The sequence below is a fragment of the Planococcus citri genome, chromosome 5, assembly GCF_950023065.1.
Source record: "Planococcus citri chromosome 5, ihPlaCitr1.1, whole genome shotgun sequence".
NCBI lineage: Eukaryota > Metazoa > Arthropoda > Insecta > Hemiptera > Pseudococcidae > Planococcus > Planococcus citri.
The window spans coordinates 23,040,197-23,060,043 of NC_088681.1; the positions used below are offsets into that span (position 1 = coordinate 23,040,197).

Here is a 19,847-nt window from a genome sequence, read left to right on the forward strand (position 1 = left end):
AGTACCGTTTGATATAACATCATTTTACAATGTGTATTTTCGCGATATGTTTATAATTATCCTTGAGAAATTTATTTTGGCACTTGATGATAAGAATAATAGTTAGTAAAAAAAAGAAATAAGTAGGTGAATACGTTTCATATAGACAATAAATCTTTTGACTCAATAATAAAAAAAAAAAAACTAGAACAACGTTACGTTGAATCGATGTTTTCAAAAAAGTATAATTATCGAGTGATCTGGGAGATGTATTTAAAAAAATGTAAGAAAAGAGAAGTGCGCGGTACTAAAACACGAACGCAAATAATTCGTACACTCACTGTACGAAAACGAATATTCGAAGAAAATTTCCTTAAAATCGGCGGTGTGAAATTCGCGCAGTTTATGATTAAAAATAAAAATTTTTATTACTTTACGAAAAATTGTATTCACTAGAGATGGCATTAAAATAAATAACAGATCATTATTTTAGCGTTTCGAGCGTTGTAAAATGTAGTTGGTTGACATCTTCGCGTACAGCAGAAAGTTGTTGGTGTTTTTCTTGAAAAATGGTAAAGGGGTGTTTTGATTATTTAATTCAGTCCGCAGCAGGAGTTTCGTTTCTCCTCCCACCGCACGTTGAATAATCTTGAATTTATAACCACCATTTTAAAACTAATCTTCTCGGGATCTCGTTACGTAGCTAGATATTTTTATTTCGAAATCTCTACCCTGGTTTAATTTGTTGCACTCGCGGAACTGAAATTCGTACTTGTAACGTTGAATGATTTTTTTTTACACCGAGTTCGGTGTCCCATTTAACTACTTTTAGAGACCCAAAAAAAAGACGAACTGTTTTGAAAACCAAGTTTTTTATTTATAATAAAATACAATTAAATTAGCGATGAGGGGTAATTTTTTACGATTTACGCGATACTGCTGGCGTTCGATGCTATCCTAGGCCACAGATCGGCGCATTCTTTAGCAACTGGTCCGGTTATAGCGCTTCCTAGGGTGAAAATGAAAACAAGTATTCATCGATTAGATCGAATTGAACTGAATTATAGAGCGGATTCGATACGAATGATTGGGAAAATATTCGCGGAGATTTATATACGTACCTTTCATTTCTCCTTTGTTATTAACTATGACTCCGGCATTATCTTCAAAATAAATAAAAACACCGTCCTTCCTGCGGAATGGTTTACGTTGACGAATTACAACCGCTGGCATGACTGTAAAAAAAATGATTCGAAATTAGTACACGGGGAAATTATTGCTCGAGTTATTGGCATTCTCATGTATTGTATTCCACTACCTTTTTTACGTAATTCTGGTTTTCCTTTTTTTACGGTAGCTACGAACATATCTCCACATCCTGCTGCGGGTAATCGATTCAGACGTCCTTTTACTCCATGTACGGCTATTACGAAAAGATTTTTAGCTCCTGTGTTATCGGCACAGTTGATAACTGCTCCGACCGGTAAACCGAGTGAAATTCTGAATTTAGCTCCGGCTGAGCCACCACGTCCTACATTAGACAGAAAATTCAACAATCAATAACATTGGTTTGGGTTTTATAAGCTTGTAAAAGCAATATTAATGAAGAAATGGTAGTTTCAAGTGACAGAATGTGCGGTGAAAGGTGTCGCAAGTTGACGTAGAAAGAATCGTGAAATTGTCTTCTTATGAACTATAATCTTTGATCGATATTGATGAAACAGTCGGATAATTACCTCGTTTTGACATGGTCACTAAATTTGAGAACTAAATTCCTTAAAATATTAATAAAATCGAATTAATTCGGCGTAGAAAGACGTAGATTTTCGAAAAAAAAAATTGAAAAATGTTTGTGTGATAACACAAAAATCAACAAAAAATTTAGGCTTGCGATGTGTCGATTCTATACGACATCACTTTACCATGTCATGCCTCCGTGATAAGGTAACGTCACAACTAATTGAGAAAAATTTGCAAGACAGCGATGTTGATAACTTTTTTTTTTTTTTTTTGAAAGGGTGGAATATATTTTTATTTTATAATTTATAGATTACCAGAGTACCAGACCTATAGAAATTTGTTTAGTAAAGGTTCATTTATAGTGGCCGTGGAATTTTTCCACAGAAAAGTTAAAACCACTTTGTAACTATAGAAGCATTTATAGTGGCCGTGGAATTTCTTTACGTTTCTATGGAAAAGTCAAAATTTTTTAACTTTTCCATAGAAAAGTGATGAATGAGATGAAGTTTGAAAACTTTTTATTAAAGTGAATAATCATCATAACATTTCTTGTAAATTCTAGAATTTACAAGAAATGTTATTATTTTACAAGTTTAAAGGTTCAAAAGTGCTTAAAATTGAGTTTGAAAAAATTCCACGATTTTCTGTAGAAATTTTCTATTGCCAGCTTATCTTGGCTTATCGCCACTATAAATGAACCTTAAATATTTAATTATTTATTCAAATTTCTGACAACCGGTACGCCTCAATATATTTAGTGTGTTTGTGTTACATTCCATGCAAATTATTGCAGAATGGAAGGTGAAAGTGAAATGGAGAAATATATTTATTTATTCATTCGAAAATACGACTGAATATTCGTCTCGTTATTTTATTTTATGCAATGATATTATTATGAAATGAATCATAATTTTCTGTTTTCAAGCTTTCTAAATATTATGTTTTGATAACTACAGCTAAGAATTGTGACCAAGGTGAATTTCAGTGTCTCCGTTCTAAGAAATGTATCTCTTTTGAGAAAAAATGCGACCAAACTTTCGATTGCGAAACTAAGGACATTATCGATAAATCTGATGAATCAAACTGTCGTAAGTTTCTTGGATATTATTTTGCAAACGAAGCACTTGTGTTCGTCATTTATTTCTGGGTTCTCTCTACCAATGATCTATATTCTTTTGGTAAAATATACTTTGTTCGTCGACGCACAGATGTATTATAGTACCTACTTTACAAGTTCTTGTAAATTCATTATTCTGTTCAATTGTAAAGCAATTACATGTTACCCCTGGGAAATAATTTCACCCTGTTCGTAAGTCTTGTATTGTGCATGAATCTTCAAGACCCTTACGTATGAATGTCATTTTGAGTAATAACTTTTGGTGTTGGAATCACCTGTTGATTCTACGTAGGCAATCAACTATCTACATACATTGGGTATCTATTTTATCTTTTAATTCATTTTTTATCCTACATAATTCGTACCTTCATTTAAGACTTGATTCATTTTTCTGTAGTTTTATATACCTATTTCATTGTTTGCACGGCACATTTGCATGTTGAAAGATCTGCATGATTTTTGCAAAGCTTCTCATACCTATTTCATTTCACATTTCATTTCATCTGTTTCCTTTTTTGTTACATGTTCATTTTCCTTCTTTTTTTCATCTCTATCTCTGTCATTCGGTTATTTTTCTCGCTTTGAATTCATTTAAGTAATACATATATTTGCTACATGCATTTTGCTTATTTTTTTCTGCTTCAGCATGTAATAATTCGACAGAATTCACGTGTAAGGATGGCCAATGTATTGGCATAATAGGACGATGTGATAACTTGTTTCAATGTGGAGATAGATCGGACGAAGAAAATTGTAGTACACCTATTATTACAACTCCTACAACTACAACGTCTACTACTACAACTCCCACTAGTACTACTACAACGTCTACTACTACTACTCCCACTAGTACTACTACGACTAGTACTACGACTTCTAGTAGTACGACTAGTACTCCCACTAGTACTACTAAAACAGGTATATAAATAATACGACAAGTGAAGTCAATTTTGACTTCTTGAGTTGCCCAAAGTGTTTTCTAGTGTAAGATGTATACCTAATTCGATACCTATCATTTGAACTCCAGCAAAGTTTTACTTTTAATTTTGATAATAATGCAGGTGTAATATTTGTTGAATGTCCAAACAGGATGCCGACCAGATCAGATAACTTGCTATGATGGTGCTTGTATCGATGGTAGACAAAGATGCGATAAAGTAAAAGACTGTTCTCAGGGAGAAGACGAAGAAGGTTGTCCTACAGGTGAGAATATCTTATCACCAATGTTGTAAATTCCTATGGTTGTTACCTCTTTGAATTTGAAACGAAAATAGTAGTTTCTTGAAAAATAATTCCGATATAGTGTACAGAGCACAATACGTAGGAGGAACTTGAATATAAAAAATTCTAATCAACTTTAGATGAGCAAAATGTTCTCACATTTTAAGTTGCACTTTTTTAAAAAATATAAATTTTTAAATATCTAAGGCTAGGTACTACCTATTTAATAACTCAGATGTAATTTTTTTGGTGGTTGAATGTAAGTACTAAAATTGATTAAATTTGGATTCGTGTATTTTGGACTTTTTGGTTGCATTAGGACATATTACTTCTACTACTACATTAGCTAGTACCTCGAATATCTGCTCGAACATTGAATTTTCATGTAATAATGGAATTTGCATCAGCGATCGTTTTCGCTGCGATGGTTTTCCTGATTGCATTGACAATAGCGACGAAGAAAATTGTCCGACGTGTAAGTGAATCATCGAATGGGATATTCATTGCCTGTTTTTTTTTTTGTGAATGTCGTAAAAAGCGTTGAAAAACTAAGTATTATCTTTGTGGACGAGATCAGATATACGTATTTCTCGTATCTAGTTAATACCTATACCTTTCCGACTCACTGTCACTATTTTCTATCTTTTTGGTTTTCACATCGCACCATCCATATATAAGTGTTTAAGTTGCACACGGGACTTCTCTTTTTGATATTTCTTCGTTTTATTGAGTTTTCGTTATAACGTGTGATTTTGATTTTGTTCAGATACTACACCTTCACCTCCACCACCAACACCTCCGATAATCAGATGTAATGCCGATGAATTCCGGTGTGACGATAGTCATTGTATACCGAATGTACGAAGATGCGATGACTTTCCCGATTGTCGTGATGGATCTGACGAAGCAAACTGCGGTAATTTTTTTCATCATAAATAACATAAAACTTGATCATTTATTGGAATTTGTAAAAAAGTGCGACTAATTACCATGTTCTAATGTTTCGTTTATAGTAAGATGCCAACCGGATGAATTCCAGTGCGATGATAGACATTGTGTGCCAACTAATAGAAGATGCGATGGCTTTCCGGATTGTCGAGATAGAAGCGACGAATCAGGCTGTACAACTACTACAACGTCGACGACTGAGTCGCCGTCGAGATGCTTACCAAATGAATTTAGATGTGATGATAACCATTGTATAGCAGGAGCACGCAGATGTGACGGATACCCCGACTGCAGAGATGCATCCGATGAAGTTCGATGTACAGGACCTCCTTCTGGTTGCGGGCCTAATCTGTTTACCTGTACAATACGTAGACAGTGCGTACCTATTCAGAGTGTTTGCAATAATCGAACGGAATGTTTTGATGGCACCGATGAAGCAAATTGTCCAAGTTTGTTTTTTTTTCTTCTTTGGAATTGTACAAATAAAGCGAATGCAGCGAAGACTGAACTAGTGAATTTTCGTGTTGGCCTTCCCCCTCCCCCTCCGAAAAATTTCAAGTCCAAAACTTCATCGAATTTTGAAAAATAAATAAATAAATAGGTAAATAAAAAAAAAGATGAAAAATCAATTTAACAAGTGACCTATCAATATGGGCTGAAATTTTACGAGAAAAACAAAAATGTCAGTGATTTTCTGTTCTGACCTTCCCCTCCCCTTCCAAAAAATTTCAGGTCCAAAATTTTATCGAATTTTGAAAAAAAAAAGGATGAAAAATCAATCAACAAGTGACCTATAAATATGGGTTGAAATTTTGCGAGAAAAACGTAGATGTCAGCGATGTTCTGTTTTGACCTTCCCAAGAAATTTTAGGTCCAAAATTTCATCAAATTTAAAAAAAAATTGTAAATTCAAAAAGAAACTCATCGATGTAGATTGGAATTTTGCGGAAAAAAACGAAAATGTCAGTGATTTTTTGTTCTGACCTCCCCCCCCCCCCGCCGAAAAATTTCAGGTCCAAAATTTCATCGAATTTTGAAAAAAAAAAAATGGAAAAATCAATTAACAAGTGACCTATTAATATAGGTTGGAATTTTGCGAGAGAATCAAAACTTCCGATGATTTATTTTTTTAACCACTTCCATAAAATTATGGGCCCAAAACTTCATCAAATTTGAAAGAAAAAATTGAAAAATCAACACGTGGCCTCATAATGTTTGTGGAAATTTCGCAAGAAAAACGAAAATGCCAAATAACTTTTTTTATGTTAGGGTCCTACCTCTTACAAAAAATAGTGAGCCTAAAAGCTCACCAACGTTAAAAATTGAAAAAGCTACGATTGATTAATGTTATAAAAAACCTGTACCTATAGCATCTCAAATTTTAGAAATAGGCAATATGAACATGGCTTTTTTGTGGATCGATCGAAGTTCTGCATGTTGAATGATATTCTTGAATCATCTTGACTGTGTTGAAAATTGAAATTTGAATTTAAACTACCTTTTTAAAAAGCCATGAGCATGTTGCCTTGGTCTAAAATTGCAATTGGAGGTGCTACTGCTAATTTTTCATTTTTTTTATTCTAAATTTGATGATATTTTAGGTCTACAATTTTTTTGGTAAGTGGTCAAAAAAGAAAATCAATGGCAGTTTCATTTTTTTTTTTTTTTTGAAAAATTTTAACCTACATTGATGAGTGCCATATTGACTTTTCAACTTTTTCAAAATTCGATGAAATTTTGAGCTCAACATTTTTTGGAAGTGGTAAAAAGAATAAATTCATTAGAATTTTTTGGTTTTCTTGCAAAGTTTTCACCCATACTGTTGAATTGCTTGTTGATTTTTCACATTTTTTTCAAAATTTGTTGAAATTTTGTGTCTAAAATTTATTGAGAGGGTCAAAAACTAAAAATTTTGGGTATATTTTCGTGTATTATTCTATTTTTTATTCAAATTAAGGAAATTTTGATCAGATAATTTTTCGAAAGTGGCCAAAAATCCCACTAAAAAATTGCAGCTCCCCCCTCCGAAAAACTGCCCACTCGATGAACACTTTTTTGTATGTATTTGGACTGTAGACTTGCGGATATTTGAAATGGTACGGTATATTTTTGGCCCTGGAAAGGAGGAGGGTCTAGGGGGAGTTGTAGACAAGAAAATAATATAATCAATAATTGAGGCAGCTTCGAAGAAAAATTAAGTACTCTGTTCTGTTTCCAGTACTTCTTTGCTGTATTCAAATCTCATGCGATTATTCTCTGAACCGAATTACGGCGACTAATTCACTTTTATTTTTTACAGTATCCCGCGAATACTTGAATTTGAGAGCTTATCCAACGGACCAAATTATCAAACAAAGTAAGTGTGAGAAAGTATTTATCATTCGTATTAGGTACCTACCTGGTTACCTACTTTGTAAATAGGCAGTTTCTTCCAGACAGATTATCTTTATACTTATCTTAATCGGTATAAAAGTATTTTGGGTAAGGTGAATTGATGGGTTTAGCTTTGGGTTATAAAATTCTTTTTACTACACCCTCGAGCTTTAATATTTTCTAAACGCTGATTGGCTGATGCGAATTGTTTGTCCTCGTCTGATTGAAAAAGTGCTGGTGATGGTGACTCGCCTAAACGCCTATTTAATTACATACGCGAATGGCGATTTTTTTTCAAGGCTTGCATGTACCTATAGAACCTGCCTAATTATGATTGGCTGTTTTTGATACCTACCCTTTTTTTTAAATCTGGAAAAAGTACTTTATGCATCCTCTATCCTTACGTTGAGAGCTATTCACGGGGAGAAGAATTGATTTAATTTATATTACTGATCGGTGATGGTTTCGAGACTAGCATCGCCGTTTTCGCATATTTTTTTACGGTTAATTTAATTACCTAGCTACCTATTTATTATTACCTGTATTTTGCTTATGTGCACTAATTCGTCTTTATTGTTTGAACGCTTTCTATTTTCTTGCGCTCTGTCTACTTTTTATCGCAGAAAGTAAGTCATCCGTTATTATTATTTACAGTAGTTTTCTTTTCATTTGGAGTTTTCAAATTTATAAAAATGAGATGATAATTGATAGTATTATTTATATGGTGTATTGGTGATTTTAGGCCAAGAAGTTGTCTTCCAATGTCGTGACGAAGGACCATTGAGGGTGCCTGTAACCTGGGTACGTGGTGGTAATCAGCCATTACCAGCAAGTTCAAGGATCAATGAACAAGGACGATTGGAAATACCAAATATTCAAGTGAGCACGCATTCTGCAAATTTTACTCAGAATTTCGATTAATTTTTTTAATAACGATATTTGTCAATACAGTTATCGCACAGTGGCACGTACATATGCAGAGCCGTCGAACCATTTTATTCGCGATTTCCCAGATCAGAAATCACAGTCTTTTTGTCTGTTGAAGCTTGTACGTAGAATTGCATCAGGATTTTTTTTTGTTATTATTAGAGCATGTTTTTGAAATAATTATGACGATGTTTTTGTTCAGTTGTTCCGATCACTGCTAGACCTATTAAAGTTTGCCGAGCCAACGAGTCGACTTGTCTGAATGGTGATTGCATCCCTACCCAGTTAGTTTGCGATGGACGTGTAGATTGCTCTGATGGATCTGATGAAGTGCGTTGTCCTAATGGCAAAGGTTGCGAACCAGATCAGTTTACGTGCGATAATAACATGTGTATTCAAAAAAATTGGCGTTGTGATGGAGAAAACGATTGTAGAGATGGATCAGATGAACGTGGCTGCGAACCTAGTCCACCAGGTATTATTGCACGTGCATTGGCGATTTTTTAAAATGAACTTATGTTGCTCCCTCGTGTTCTATTTTTTGATTACCTACTGGTATCGAAATTGGGCTTCGAAACGTGATTTTAGTAAAGAAATGGGAATATAATTGAGGTTTTCTCAAGTAAAAATCGCTTACTCGTATATATGATTTTGTCTTTTTTTTGTAAAATTATTGGACTATTTTCAAGGGCTCGTACTGGGTTATTTTTCGAGTACACTGCCTGTTCGACGTTATGGTTACAAAGCCCTATCTTTTTTCAAAGTTGTCAAAGCTCACTTTCTACCAAAAAAAAAATTCAAAAAATCTTGCTCTCATAATTCCTGTTGAAAAATGATGAAAATTGTTACGGTTTTGCAAAAAAAACAGTTTCAAGCTTCTTTGCCAGAAATTACAAAAAAGTCTCGACTTTTCGCTAATAAATTGAAACAAAAAGTCACTTGTGCGATTTTTTGCCAATAATAGCCAAAAGTTCTGGTTTTGCTGAAAAATTGCCAAAGTTTTTCTTTTTTTTTTACATAAAAAATGACAAATATTTTCAATTTTTAATAAAATTGCTAAAAAAAATGTTCACATCTTTTTCCAAAATTACTTACACGAAAGTCTGTTTTTTTTTTTTTTTTTTTTTTTTATCAAAACAATCTAAGAAGCTTTGCTGTTTTGGCTGGAAATTGTAAAAATATCATTTATTGGACTATATTAAACGTTTTGCATCCAGAAAATTTTCAAAAATTCTCGCTTCATCAAATTTTACAAAAAATTTCAAAATTTTTCATTTTTTCAAAAAATTCTACAAAAGTCTTCCTTTTGCCAAAAAGCGTCAAAATTTTTCGCTTTTTCAAAAATTGACATGAATATAAATTTAAAAAATCAAATATTATTTTTTGCAAAAAAAATTTCCAAAAATTTTGATAAATTATCATATTTTATCAATAGTTTATCTACTAAAAAGTTCAAATTTTTGATAAAATTGTCAAAGTTGTTTTTTGGAAAAAATTTTCCATTTTTTTTCAGTTTTGCTTTTGTGTCAAAAATTGCCAAAAGGTCTCGCTCTATGTCAAAATAATTGTCAATCTTGTGTTTTGCCAAAAATTGTCGCTTTTTAGCAAAATGACCAAACATTTTCTTTTTTTCCAAAAAGTCTTTCTTTGTTCGAAAGCCTCAATTTTTTCACCGAAAAAAGCTAAAAGTATCGTTTTTCCTCAAATAATTCCCAAAAATTCGTGCTTTTTACCAAAAATCGTCAAAAATTCACGCTTTTTAGAAACTTGACTAAAATGTTTGCGTTTTAGCAAAATTGTTATAAAGCTGCAGTTTTTTTTTACAATAAGTTCCAAAATGCCAGAAATTGCCATAAAGCCTCTTGTTTTGCTAAAATTACTTACTTATCAAAACCTTATTTTTTTGGAAAAAAAATCTATTTTCTCATCAAAATGAAAATTGTGGGTTCCTTGAAAAAAATTGCCAAAAAGTTTAACATTTCGCTAAAAAAATTTCCAAAAAGTCCTGCTTTTTGCTAAGATTGTCAAAGTTTTGCTTTTTGAAAAAAATGTTTAAAAACTCGATTTTTAGTAAAATTGGTATAAAATTTATTTTTTCCAAAAATTTCAAAAAGGCTTTAAAAATTGTTCAAAATTGCAACTTTTTTGTCAAAATTTCCATAAAACCATTCTTTTTCTTAAAAATATCAAATTTTTGCTTTTTGCAAATAATTGTCAAAAATTCTCTCTTCTTAGCAAAATGGCTAAAAATTGAAGTTTTTCAAAAACTTCAACAATTTTCGAGCAATTTGAATTTTTTGCAATTTTAAATTTTTGGCGATTTTGAAAAAAAAAATGATTTTTTTGGCACATTTGACGGAAAACGTTCACAATTTTAAGAAAATTCCGTAGCTTGACATTTTTTCAAAAACTGTCCTAAAGTCTCGATTTTTTGTCAAAGATTTCTAAAAAATGTAATTTTTTGACTGTCAAAATCTTGTTTTTCTTCAAAAATTCTAACGTTTTTGCAAATTTTTCAAGAATTTTCCGAAGGTCTCGCTTTTTGCCAGAAATGGCTAAAATATATCACTTTTCTCTCAATATTCCCAAAAAGTCATGCTTTTTGTAAGAATTGTCTAGATCTTGATTTTTGCCAAAAATTGAGAAAATTTAAAGTGCAGAAAATTCAACTTTTTCCAAAAATTTTCAAAAAGTCTCACTTTTTGGCGAAGATTTCCAAAAAGCCTTAACTCTTTCTAAAGTTGTCAAGGTATCGCTTTTTGCAAAAAATTTAACATTTTTGCCAGAAATTCTAAAAATTTTACTTTTTTTGCCGAAAAGTCTCGCTTGTTTACCAAAAGTTGTAAAAAAGTCCAGATTCAAATTAAAAACTAGAGAATTCAAATTTCAAATGTTCTGGTTTTTTTGGTCATTGTTTCACTCATGTTTTGTCACTTTTTTCGTTACTTTTTCGAGCTGTTAATTTTTTTCGAAAAAATTGAGTATAAGCCCTGTACTTTGGAAAATTTGAAACTCTGTAAAGCAGATCATTGGGTTAATTATACCACGTTTGTTATTTATTCAGGATCACCTTGTCGATACGACGAATTCCATTGCACCGGTAACGTGACTCAACAATGTATTCCTAAATCATTCCAGTGCGACGACCACAGCGACTGTTTCGATGGAACGGACGAAGTTGGTTGCGGTAAGTATTTCCTGGTTGACTTCATACTCGAGAAGCTGTCTTGAAAATCACTTACATGCGATGGTATTTATTTTTCAGCGAAAGTTGAAGTGATACAACCACCTCCACCACTGATTACTATCGATCAAGGAGGTACCTTCAATATTACTTGTACCGTTTACGGTGTACCTACACCATTGGTTGTATGGCGTCTGAATTGGGGACACGTTCCAAGCAAATGCACATCGACCAGTGTCAACGGCGTCGGAGTATTGACTTGTCCAAATATCGAAGTACGTGAACGAATCAAACATGCAAATGTCAGCACATTTTACAAAATGTAAATGTACTTTAATTGATTAATTTTTTTGCCATTAGCCACAAGATGCAGGTGCTTACAGTTGCGAAGGTATCAACTCGAAAGGATTCCTTATCGTTAATCCTAATTGTATCCTGGTTGTTCGCCCATATGCTCGACCTCAGTGTCCTCCCGGACAGTTCAATGATTTGGCACGTGATCGCGAAGAATGCATCAATTGTTTCTGTTTCGGAGCGACGACAGTTTGCCAGAGCGCTAATTTATACGTATACGAAGTAAATATTCACGATTCGTATCATCAAAGTGTAACTTTTGGGTGATTGATTTGTTTTGTTTTCAGTTACAGCCTCCTATTACTCAATTGAATCAGTTATCTTATGTTAGTGTATCTTATAGTTCAGCATTCGGTGAAATTAATTTCAACCCGAACGAATTAATTCAGTTGAGAACGTCGATATTGGGCCAAAACAGCTTCCGAGTATGATTTACCCATTTCGATACCTATTTTGTTGTTTGAATTGCCATTTAAATCTCGAATGTGTGATTTGTGTGCAGGTTCAAGGTTTATTCGATCCGAGTCAATCGACTTATCCTTATTTCTCTTTCTTGAGTGCATTCAGAGGTAATCAATTGAAATCGTACGGCGGATATATTAGATACAATATACGATACGATACTGGAAGCTCAGTCTTGGATACACCTGTGATCATTATTTCGGTTAGATCGCTTTAAACCTATAATGAATGAAAATGGGACCAGTTTTTTTTTTCAATTTGGATGTAAAAATTTGTTTTGTGAATTTTCAGGGAAGCGGTAATAAAATATTCTACAACGGAACTCAATACTTCACCAATAACGGAACTCAATTAATATCTACTCGAAGCGAGCAAGTTTCTGCTCGTCTATTCTACGGATCTTGGTTCAAAGAAGGATACGGCAATAATGCCGGTGGTGACCAACCTTCCATCATCAAACCTACGTTAGCCACTCGCGAAGACATCATGACGGTTTTGGTCAACATTGATCAAATAGTGTTGAAGTAAGAGGATCACCATCTTGCTTACATTTTATACCTACTTCGTCTCATTTGCTTACTCGGTATTGCATTCGATTTCAGATTACAGTACACCGATTCGCGACTCGTCGATACAGTCATTTCCAACTTCAATATAGATTCAGCATCTGCTTCGAATTACGGTCTAGGACAAGCTGCCTATGTTGAACAATGCTCATGTCCTCTCGGATACACTGGATTATCTTGCGAAGTACTTACATTTGTTACTATTTTTTCGATCGTATCGATCGCTGATATTCGACCGACTGACGAAGAAATGTATTTATTTTCGTGCAGAGCTGCTCTTCCGGATACACTCGTACCGATGGTGGTTATATAGGAAGATGCGTTCCGACTCCAATCGATTGTGCTCCAGGTTCTTATGGAAATCCTGCCATAGGAATCCCGTGCCAGCCTTGTGCTTGTCCATCGAGCAACCCCACAAATCAGTAAGTTCGTGGCATTGGTAGAGTAACTTCGTCTCTTTATTTTCTCTCTCTTTGTGAGGTGCCAATGGTGAGAAGATTATTATTTTACTACATATTTTTACTGATTATTTGTGGTTATAGGTTTGGAAGAACTTGCTATCTGGATTCATCAGATAGACAGCTCACGTGTCAATGTCCACCTGGATATATAGGAAGACGTTGCGAACGTTGTGCACCTGGCTACTCCGGTAATCCTCTGCTTCCTGGCGATTATTGTAAACCAGGTAAGACTCAGTTCGTTTTACGAGTAGTTGATTTTGATTTTTCATCGAAATTCGATCCAAAAACTAATTCGAGTTATTTTCATTTCCAGCACTCTGTAATCCGGATGGATCGGCTGATCTTAGTACTGGACCACCGTGTAATTGTAAAGTAAGCTCCATTTTTTTTTTCGTTTTTGTGTAGATAATAAGTTGATGAGGTACCTTAGCAGAAAATGATTGTAGCACCTACCTGATCAGATCCAGTACCTAAGAGAAATCTGATTTGATCTAACAAGGGAACCTTTCAAGATGTTCACTTCCGATTTGAACAGTGCCACGATGTTTGAAAAGAGCATGATCTAAAACCTCCATAACTAAAATTTCAGCAGTCCTGATCGATTTTTCGATTTTTTTCAATTTTCAAAATTGACTTTTTATGTCATTTATGCTATTTTTTTTTTTTTTTTTTTTTTTGTATAAAAGTTTTTATGCTTATTTAGTAAAAATGATGGATATTAGTCCTAAAACTAAATATTAACTCTCTCAAGCCGTACCTATTTCACCATTTTTGGCCATTCTGGAGCCTTCAGCACGATTTTCGACTTTTCCAAAGTCTCGAAATTTCTCCAGAAAATGGTGAAATTTACGTGGGCTGCTAAAAAGCGACTTGTGGCTCATCCTTGATCTTTTTAATAATAAAGGATCAAGTCGAAGAACCAATTTACCTATGTTACGTGTTTATAATAACATATAAGAATTCATTAAGAGTATATTCGAATAAAATCATCTTGACATCATGAGCTATAAGATAAACTAAACTAATTGACGGTGTCGCCATCTATCATATCGTAGCATATGTAACATGCCCTTTTCTTTAAAAAAAAATTAAAAATAAAATTAAAAATAATAATTTATAAAAAAAAAAAAAATTAAAGATAACGAGTACAATAACGAGTAGAATAATAACGGAACGAAGTCCGATTAAAGGTTCAATTTCTCCGGTTTCTTTACTGATCGACCAGAACGAGTAACAATTTTAGATTTGTCAACAGGAGGATTGAGTATAGGTGACGGTGACGAGTGAGGTGATGCTTTAGCGGCAGAGTTTTGTTCAGCGGCGACTGTATCGACGGAATCTTCGATATCAATGTCGAGTTCTGGGCAAAACGTATTCGAATTTGAGCTGATGCGAGGTCTCAGCCACTTAACATTTCGTCGGAAAGTTTGATTATCGTTTGTACAAACCGTGTAGGAATCATGGGGGTGAATTACAGTCACAATAGCCTTTTCCCAATGTCGGTGAGCGATTTTAATCCATACTGGTTGCTTTAAAACGAATGAAGGTGCAGCCTTTGTGGATTTCGAGTATTGCTGGGATGAGCGTTGTTGCTGTTCATTCAGTTTATCTGAGTGAGCCGATGTAGAATAATTTGGTCGAAGTAAATCGTTATGGATAGGTATGTTTGTACGAAGATATCTACCCATTAACATAGTTGACGGCGCTGAGGTAGATTCTTTATCGGTGGTGTTGTATTCTAGTATAGCTAGACCTTCATCACGATTATCTTTACGTGCCTTAGTAATCAGTGATTTTGCAGTTTGAATGGCCCTTTCAACTTGTCCGTTAGATTGTGAATAAAGTGGGCTGGATGTTACTGGTGTGCAGGAAATCGACTCAAGGAATTTTAAAAACGTAGTTGAGGTGAATGGAGGCCCATTATCACTGTATAATTTTTGAGGAAGTCCATGGGTATAGAATATGGTTTTTAAAACTCGAATTACTTGATCAGCTGTGCTGTTACTCGGCAATTTACGTAGTTCGATGTATTTTGAAAATATATCAACCAATACAAGGTACAGGTCTTTACCAACGTGCATGAAGTCTACTGCTACTTCCGAGAATGGCAATTCAGGTAGCTGACGATGGATCATCTTCGTTTTAGGTTGAGCTGAGATCGTTGAACAACATGTTTCACAGGCAGAAACATATTTCTTTATGTCGTTCGCCATGCCAGGCCAATAAAAGCTTTTCCTAGCTTTTCTTACGCATGATTGTATACCTTGATGCGCATTGTGAACAACTGAAAGGTATTGTTCTCAAAGTGTTTGAGGTACAAAAATGCGGTTATCTTTAAAGATGACATCGTTTTGTTCACTTAATTCATGTTGAAAATTGTATGCGAAGTGCAGTTCTTGAGGTAGATCGGATTTGTAGTGAGGAAATCCGTTTCTGATATAGTGACGTAATTTTCGGAGGAGGGGATCGGCAAGGGACGCATTCTTCAGAGTATTTTGCTGAGGTGAAGTCATTGATAAGGAGTTTAAACGCAGATTTTCGTAGTCAAGTTTTCCAATGTTGACAGTAGTATTTATCGGAGCTCTGGAGAGTGCATCAGCCAAAATTAGTTGTTTTCCAGGTTTATAAATTAACTCGAATCGGTAGGGCAATGTTTTGAGCACTAAACGTTGCAATCTCGGAGATAATTCATCGATAGGTTTTTTAAATATGGACAGCAAAGGTTTGTGGTCAGTTTCCACGATAAAATTAGCTCCATATACATAGTAATGAAATCGTTTAATTCCAGCCACTATAGCTAGTGCTTCTTTTTCTATTTGGCTATATCGTTGCTGTGTATCCGTAAGGCGAGCGGAGGCATAGGCAACTGGTTTTGAATCTTGTAGTAAAACAAACCCAAGTCCATATCTGCTGGCATCTACAGAAACGACTGATTGCTTTTTTGGGTCAAAGTAATTCAGTACTGGAGTAGTACAAATTAATTTCTTGATATCTTCGAACGTCTTTGTATGTTTATCAGTCCAAACAAATTCGTTTCTTTCTGATGTAAGATCACGCAATATTTTTGTTTTATCAGAGAGATTTGGTAAGAATTTAGCGAGGTAGGTAGTCATACCGATGAATGTTTTGAGTTGCTCCTTAGACATGGGCTGTGGGAATTCCGTAATGGCAGCAATTTTCTCTGGATTAGCACTAACTCCTTTATCACTAATTATGTGACCAAGGAACTTTAACTCTTTCTGACAAAAATGGAATTTTTGTTTTGATAAGGTCAGATTAAACTGCTTTGCTCGTTCTAGGAATGCGATGAGAGCTTCGTCATGTTCTTTTTTATTTCTGCCATAAATGATAAAATCGTCAATATATCCACGTACATTTTTCAAACCTTCAATAATCTTATCCATATCAGCCTGGTATACTTCGGCACTACTAACTAATCCATATGGTAAGACCAAGTATCGGAATCGGCCCCATGGTGTTCCTATTACTAGAATATCAGATGTTTCTTTGGAAACTGGCATTTGTGAGAATGCGAAGGAAGCATCAGCAACGGTGAAGTGAGTACAGTTGGCTAAATCGGCACTGATATCATCGAACGTGTTCAGCTTGTAGTGATGACGTTTCACGAACGGATTGAGAGAACGAGGATCCATTCCAATTTTTATTTTATCATTTTTTTTGATAATAATCATGGGATGCACCCATTCTGTTGGGCCATCAACTGGTTCTAAAACCTTTGTTGCAACGAGATGGTCTAATTCTGCCTTGACTTGATCACGAATCATTCTAGGTATATTTCTGATCGGATGGACGGTAGGAACGGCATCGTCTGATAACTGTATAGAATATTCGAAGGGCAATCTTGATTCACTTTTAGAAAATACAGAATCGTATTTTTGAAAAATGATATCTTTTGTTAACGGCATCGTAGTATTTTGGGAGGTAGAATACGTACGTTTTATTAGTCCTAGTTCAACGCAGGCTGACGAACTTAGTAATGGTGTAGCTTTTGCTTGTAGTTCCTTGATAACGAATATACGTTCCTTTGTTGTACGATTTTTATATGATAATGTGGCTGTAAAATAGCCGATAGGAGTAACTTTTTCACTTTGATATGGTTCTAATCTTACTTTCGTTCGATGAAGACGAATGTTGCTCAGTTGGGAAAACGCTGATTCTCCTATAGTTGTAACATCAGCTGCAGAATCGAGTTTGAAAGATACTTTAACAGCATCATTTACCAGTATGTCTTCCGTAAAGGTTTTGTCACATTCGTCATGAGAAAGCTTTGACAATTTTAAAGCACGAACGTTAAAGTCTACTGATGAATCTGAATCGTTATCATTATCAGCCTCTGTTGTAACGTTTCGGACGTTCAATTGACGCTTTTTAGCATTACATACAGCAGCGAAATGATTTGGTTTATTACAAAACGTGCAATTTTTTCCATACGCCGGACATTTACCATATATGTGAGATTTACCACAACGATAACAATCTATTTTAGAGGGAGGTTGTTTGTTTACATTTGCTGGTGCTGTTGGTGGTTGTTGTTTGTTTACGTAGTTCTTGAATGGTTTACGCACGGCATTCACATTTGAAAATTCTCCGGTATCAGTGGAGGTCTCGCCAGTAATTTCTTTTGTTTCGTTGATGCTAGTTTCATAGGCTCGCAGGAATTTTACCGTTTTATCTAGAGTGAGGTCTTCTCTTGCAAGCAGTTTCTGCATAGCGTTTTTATCCTTGATACCGAGAATGAGCATATCTCTTATCAGAGAGTCACCTTCTTTGAAGTCACAATACGATGCAAGAGTTTTTAGAGCTGTTACAAACTTGTCAATAGGTTCATCTGGAGACTGTTTTCGGGTGAAGAACTTATAACGCCAGTATACAGTACTCGTTGTGGGCTCGAAATATTCATCGAATTTCTTCAAAACATCGTCGTATTTCGGAGATGTAGTTGTAGTCGTGGCATTTTCTGTTGTAGTAGTAAAGGTGAAGGAATTGTAGACATCGATGTACTGTTTGCCCAGAGCTGTAACTAGCGTTGCAACTTTCACTTTATCAGATTTGGCATCCTTTTCCGTAGCAATTAAGAAAAGATCGAATTGTTGTTTCCACGAACGCCATGTGGAGGGATCGGATAATGGTTCTGGAGGTTTAAACGAGGATGTAAATTCAGCCATGTTAATTGTTGTGATGAAGTAGATCACAAGTAGATTAAAAATGTTCAAAAATTCAAGTTATCACTTCTGACACCATGTTACGTGTTTATAATAACATATAAGAATTCATTAAGAGTATATTCGAATAAAATCATCTTGACATCATGAGCTATAAGATAAACTAAACTAATTGACGGTGTCGCCATCTATCATATCGTAGCATATGTAACAACCTACAGACGGACAGTACGGAGACGGACACTTTGAATGCGTTTTTATTCAAACATATAAATTGCTTTAAAATACACTCGAGATGGCCACTTTGAAATCAGTTGAAACGTGGATAAACTCCTGAAACCAGACGAGAATAAGCCACAACTCGATTTTTAGTTGCCCAAATATTACTCGAAATTGCAAAATTCCGATTGGGGGGGGGTTAATTTTGCTCGTGTGTCCTCCTATTTTGCTTTTGGCCTACTTTTTTGTAAAAACTGCAAAGATAGTCTTGTTTTTTGCCAAAAAATGTAATAAGTGTTAATTTTTGCCCTAATTGCATAAAAAATCTTGCTAAATACGTATGTTCGGTGTTTGCGAAATTGCTCAAAAGAATTTATTTTTTTGTTAAAATCGCCAAAAAAAAGGTGTAGTTTTTTTGTCTATGATAGCAAAAAAAAAACAAGTTCTGAAAATAAAAAATGTCAAAAAATTCTTCTTTTGTCAAATAATTCTAAGTATTTTTTTTTTTTTTTTTTTTTTGTCAAATTGTGAGAAAGTTCCAATTTTGCCAAAATAGCCAGAAAATCTCACTTTTAGTTCAAACTACTGAAAAGTCCGAATTTTTCGAAAATTGTGATAATGCTGCCCTGTTTTTCCAAAAGTTGTCAAAGTTTTCATTTTTATCAAAACCTCTCAAGTACATTTTTTTTTTGATAAAATTCTCAAAAATGTGAAAACATATTATTTCTTTATTCGTTTATTCTATTTTTGTCAAAATTGTCAAAAAAACAGAAAAAACCCCTAATTTTTGCCAAAATTGTTTAAAAAAACTAATTTTTGCCACTTATTGTCAAAAAACCTAATTTTTGCCACAATTGCCAAAAAAACCTTATTTTTGCCGAAATTGTCAAAATAAAACTTGATGTATGCCAAAATTTTCAAAAAACTCTGATTTTTGCCAAACCCTAATTTTTGCCAAAAAATTTTCAAAAATAACAAATTTTTGCCAAATTTGGAAAAAAAGCATAGTTTATGCCAAAATTGTCAAAAAAACCTAATTTTTCCCAAAATTGCCAAAATTGTCAAAAAAGCCAAACTTTTTGCCAAAATTGTTTAAAAAACCCTTTTTTTTGC

General features: G+C 34.2%; 2 protein-coding genes across 13 annotated transcripts in view; one reads left to right on the forward strand and one right to left on the reverse strand.

Moving 5' to 3' along the window:
• trol (terribly reduced optic lobes) overlaps nucleotides 1-19,847 on the forward strand; it is a 219,917-nt gene that overhangs the window by 165,104 nt on the left and 34,966 nt on the right. For 5 of the 12 annotated variants that reach the window (XM_065365961.1, XM_065365963.1, XM_065365965.1 and 2 more), the window contains 20 exons: nucleotides 2,676-2,807; nucleotides 3,482-3,754; nucleotides 3,926-4,039; nucleotides 4,377-4,532; nucleotides 4,824-4,973; nucleotides 5,071-5,454; nucleotides 7,305-7,361; nucleotides 8,121-8,257; nucleotides 8,330-8,426; nucleotides 8,508-8,780; nucleotides 11,370-11,492; nucleotides 11,571-11,764; nucleotides 11,850-12,065; nucleotides 12,131-12,268; nucleotides 12,346-12,507; nucleotides 12,597-12,829; nucleotides 12,908-13,055; nucleotides 13,142-13,293; nucleotides 13,414-13,556; nucleotides 13,646-13,704. In XM_065365961.1, coding sequence (XP_065222033.1) covers nucleotides 2,676-2,807; nucleotides 3,482-3,754; nucleotides 3,926-4,039; nucleotides 4,377-4,532; nucleotides 4,824-4,973; nucleotides 5,071-5,454; nucleotides 7,305-7,361; nucleotides 8,121-8,257; nucleotides 8,330-8,426; nucleotides 8,508-8,780; nucleotides 11,370-11,492; nucleotides 11,571-11,764; nucleotides 11,850-12,065; nucleotides 12,131-12,268; nucleotides 12,346-12,507; nucleotides 12,597-12,829; nucleotides 12,908-13,055; nucleotides 13,142-13,293; nucleotides 13,414-13,556; nucleotides 13,646-13,704 — 3,341 coding nt within the window. The remainder of the gene's footprint in view (nucleotides 1-2,675; nucleotides 2,808-3,481; nucleotides 3,755-3,925; nucleotides 4,040-4,376; nucleotides 4,533-4,823; nucleotides 4,974-5,070; nucleotides 5,455-7,304; nucleotides 7,362-8,120; nucleotides 8,258-8,329; nucleotides 8,427-8,507; nucleotides 8,781-11,369; nucleotides 11,493-11,570; nucleotides 11,765-11,849; nucleotides 12,066-12,130; nucleotides 12,269-12,345; nucleotides 12,508-12,596; nucleotides 12,830-12,907; nucleotides 13,056-13,141; nucleotides 13,294-13,413; nucleotides 13,557-13,645; nucleotides 13,705-19,847) is intronic. The other 7 variants (XM_065365964.1, XM_065365971.1, XM_065365968.1 and 4 more) reach the window with 4 other exon arrangements.
• Nucleotides 835-1,855, reverse strand: LOC135846720 (large ribosomal subunit protein uL14). The gene is made up of 4 exons (XM_065365974.1): nucleotides 1,716-1,855; nucleotides 1,298-1,510; nucleotides 1,101-1,214; nucleotides 835-988 (listed from the first exon to the last, which is right to left on the reverse strand). Exons 1-4 carry the CDS (start codon nucleotides 1,726-1,728, stop codon nucleotides 906-908), a joined length of 423 nt encoding a protein of 140 aa, XP_065222046.1. The 5' UTR covers nucleotides 1,729-1,855; the 3' UTR covers nucleotides 835-905.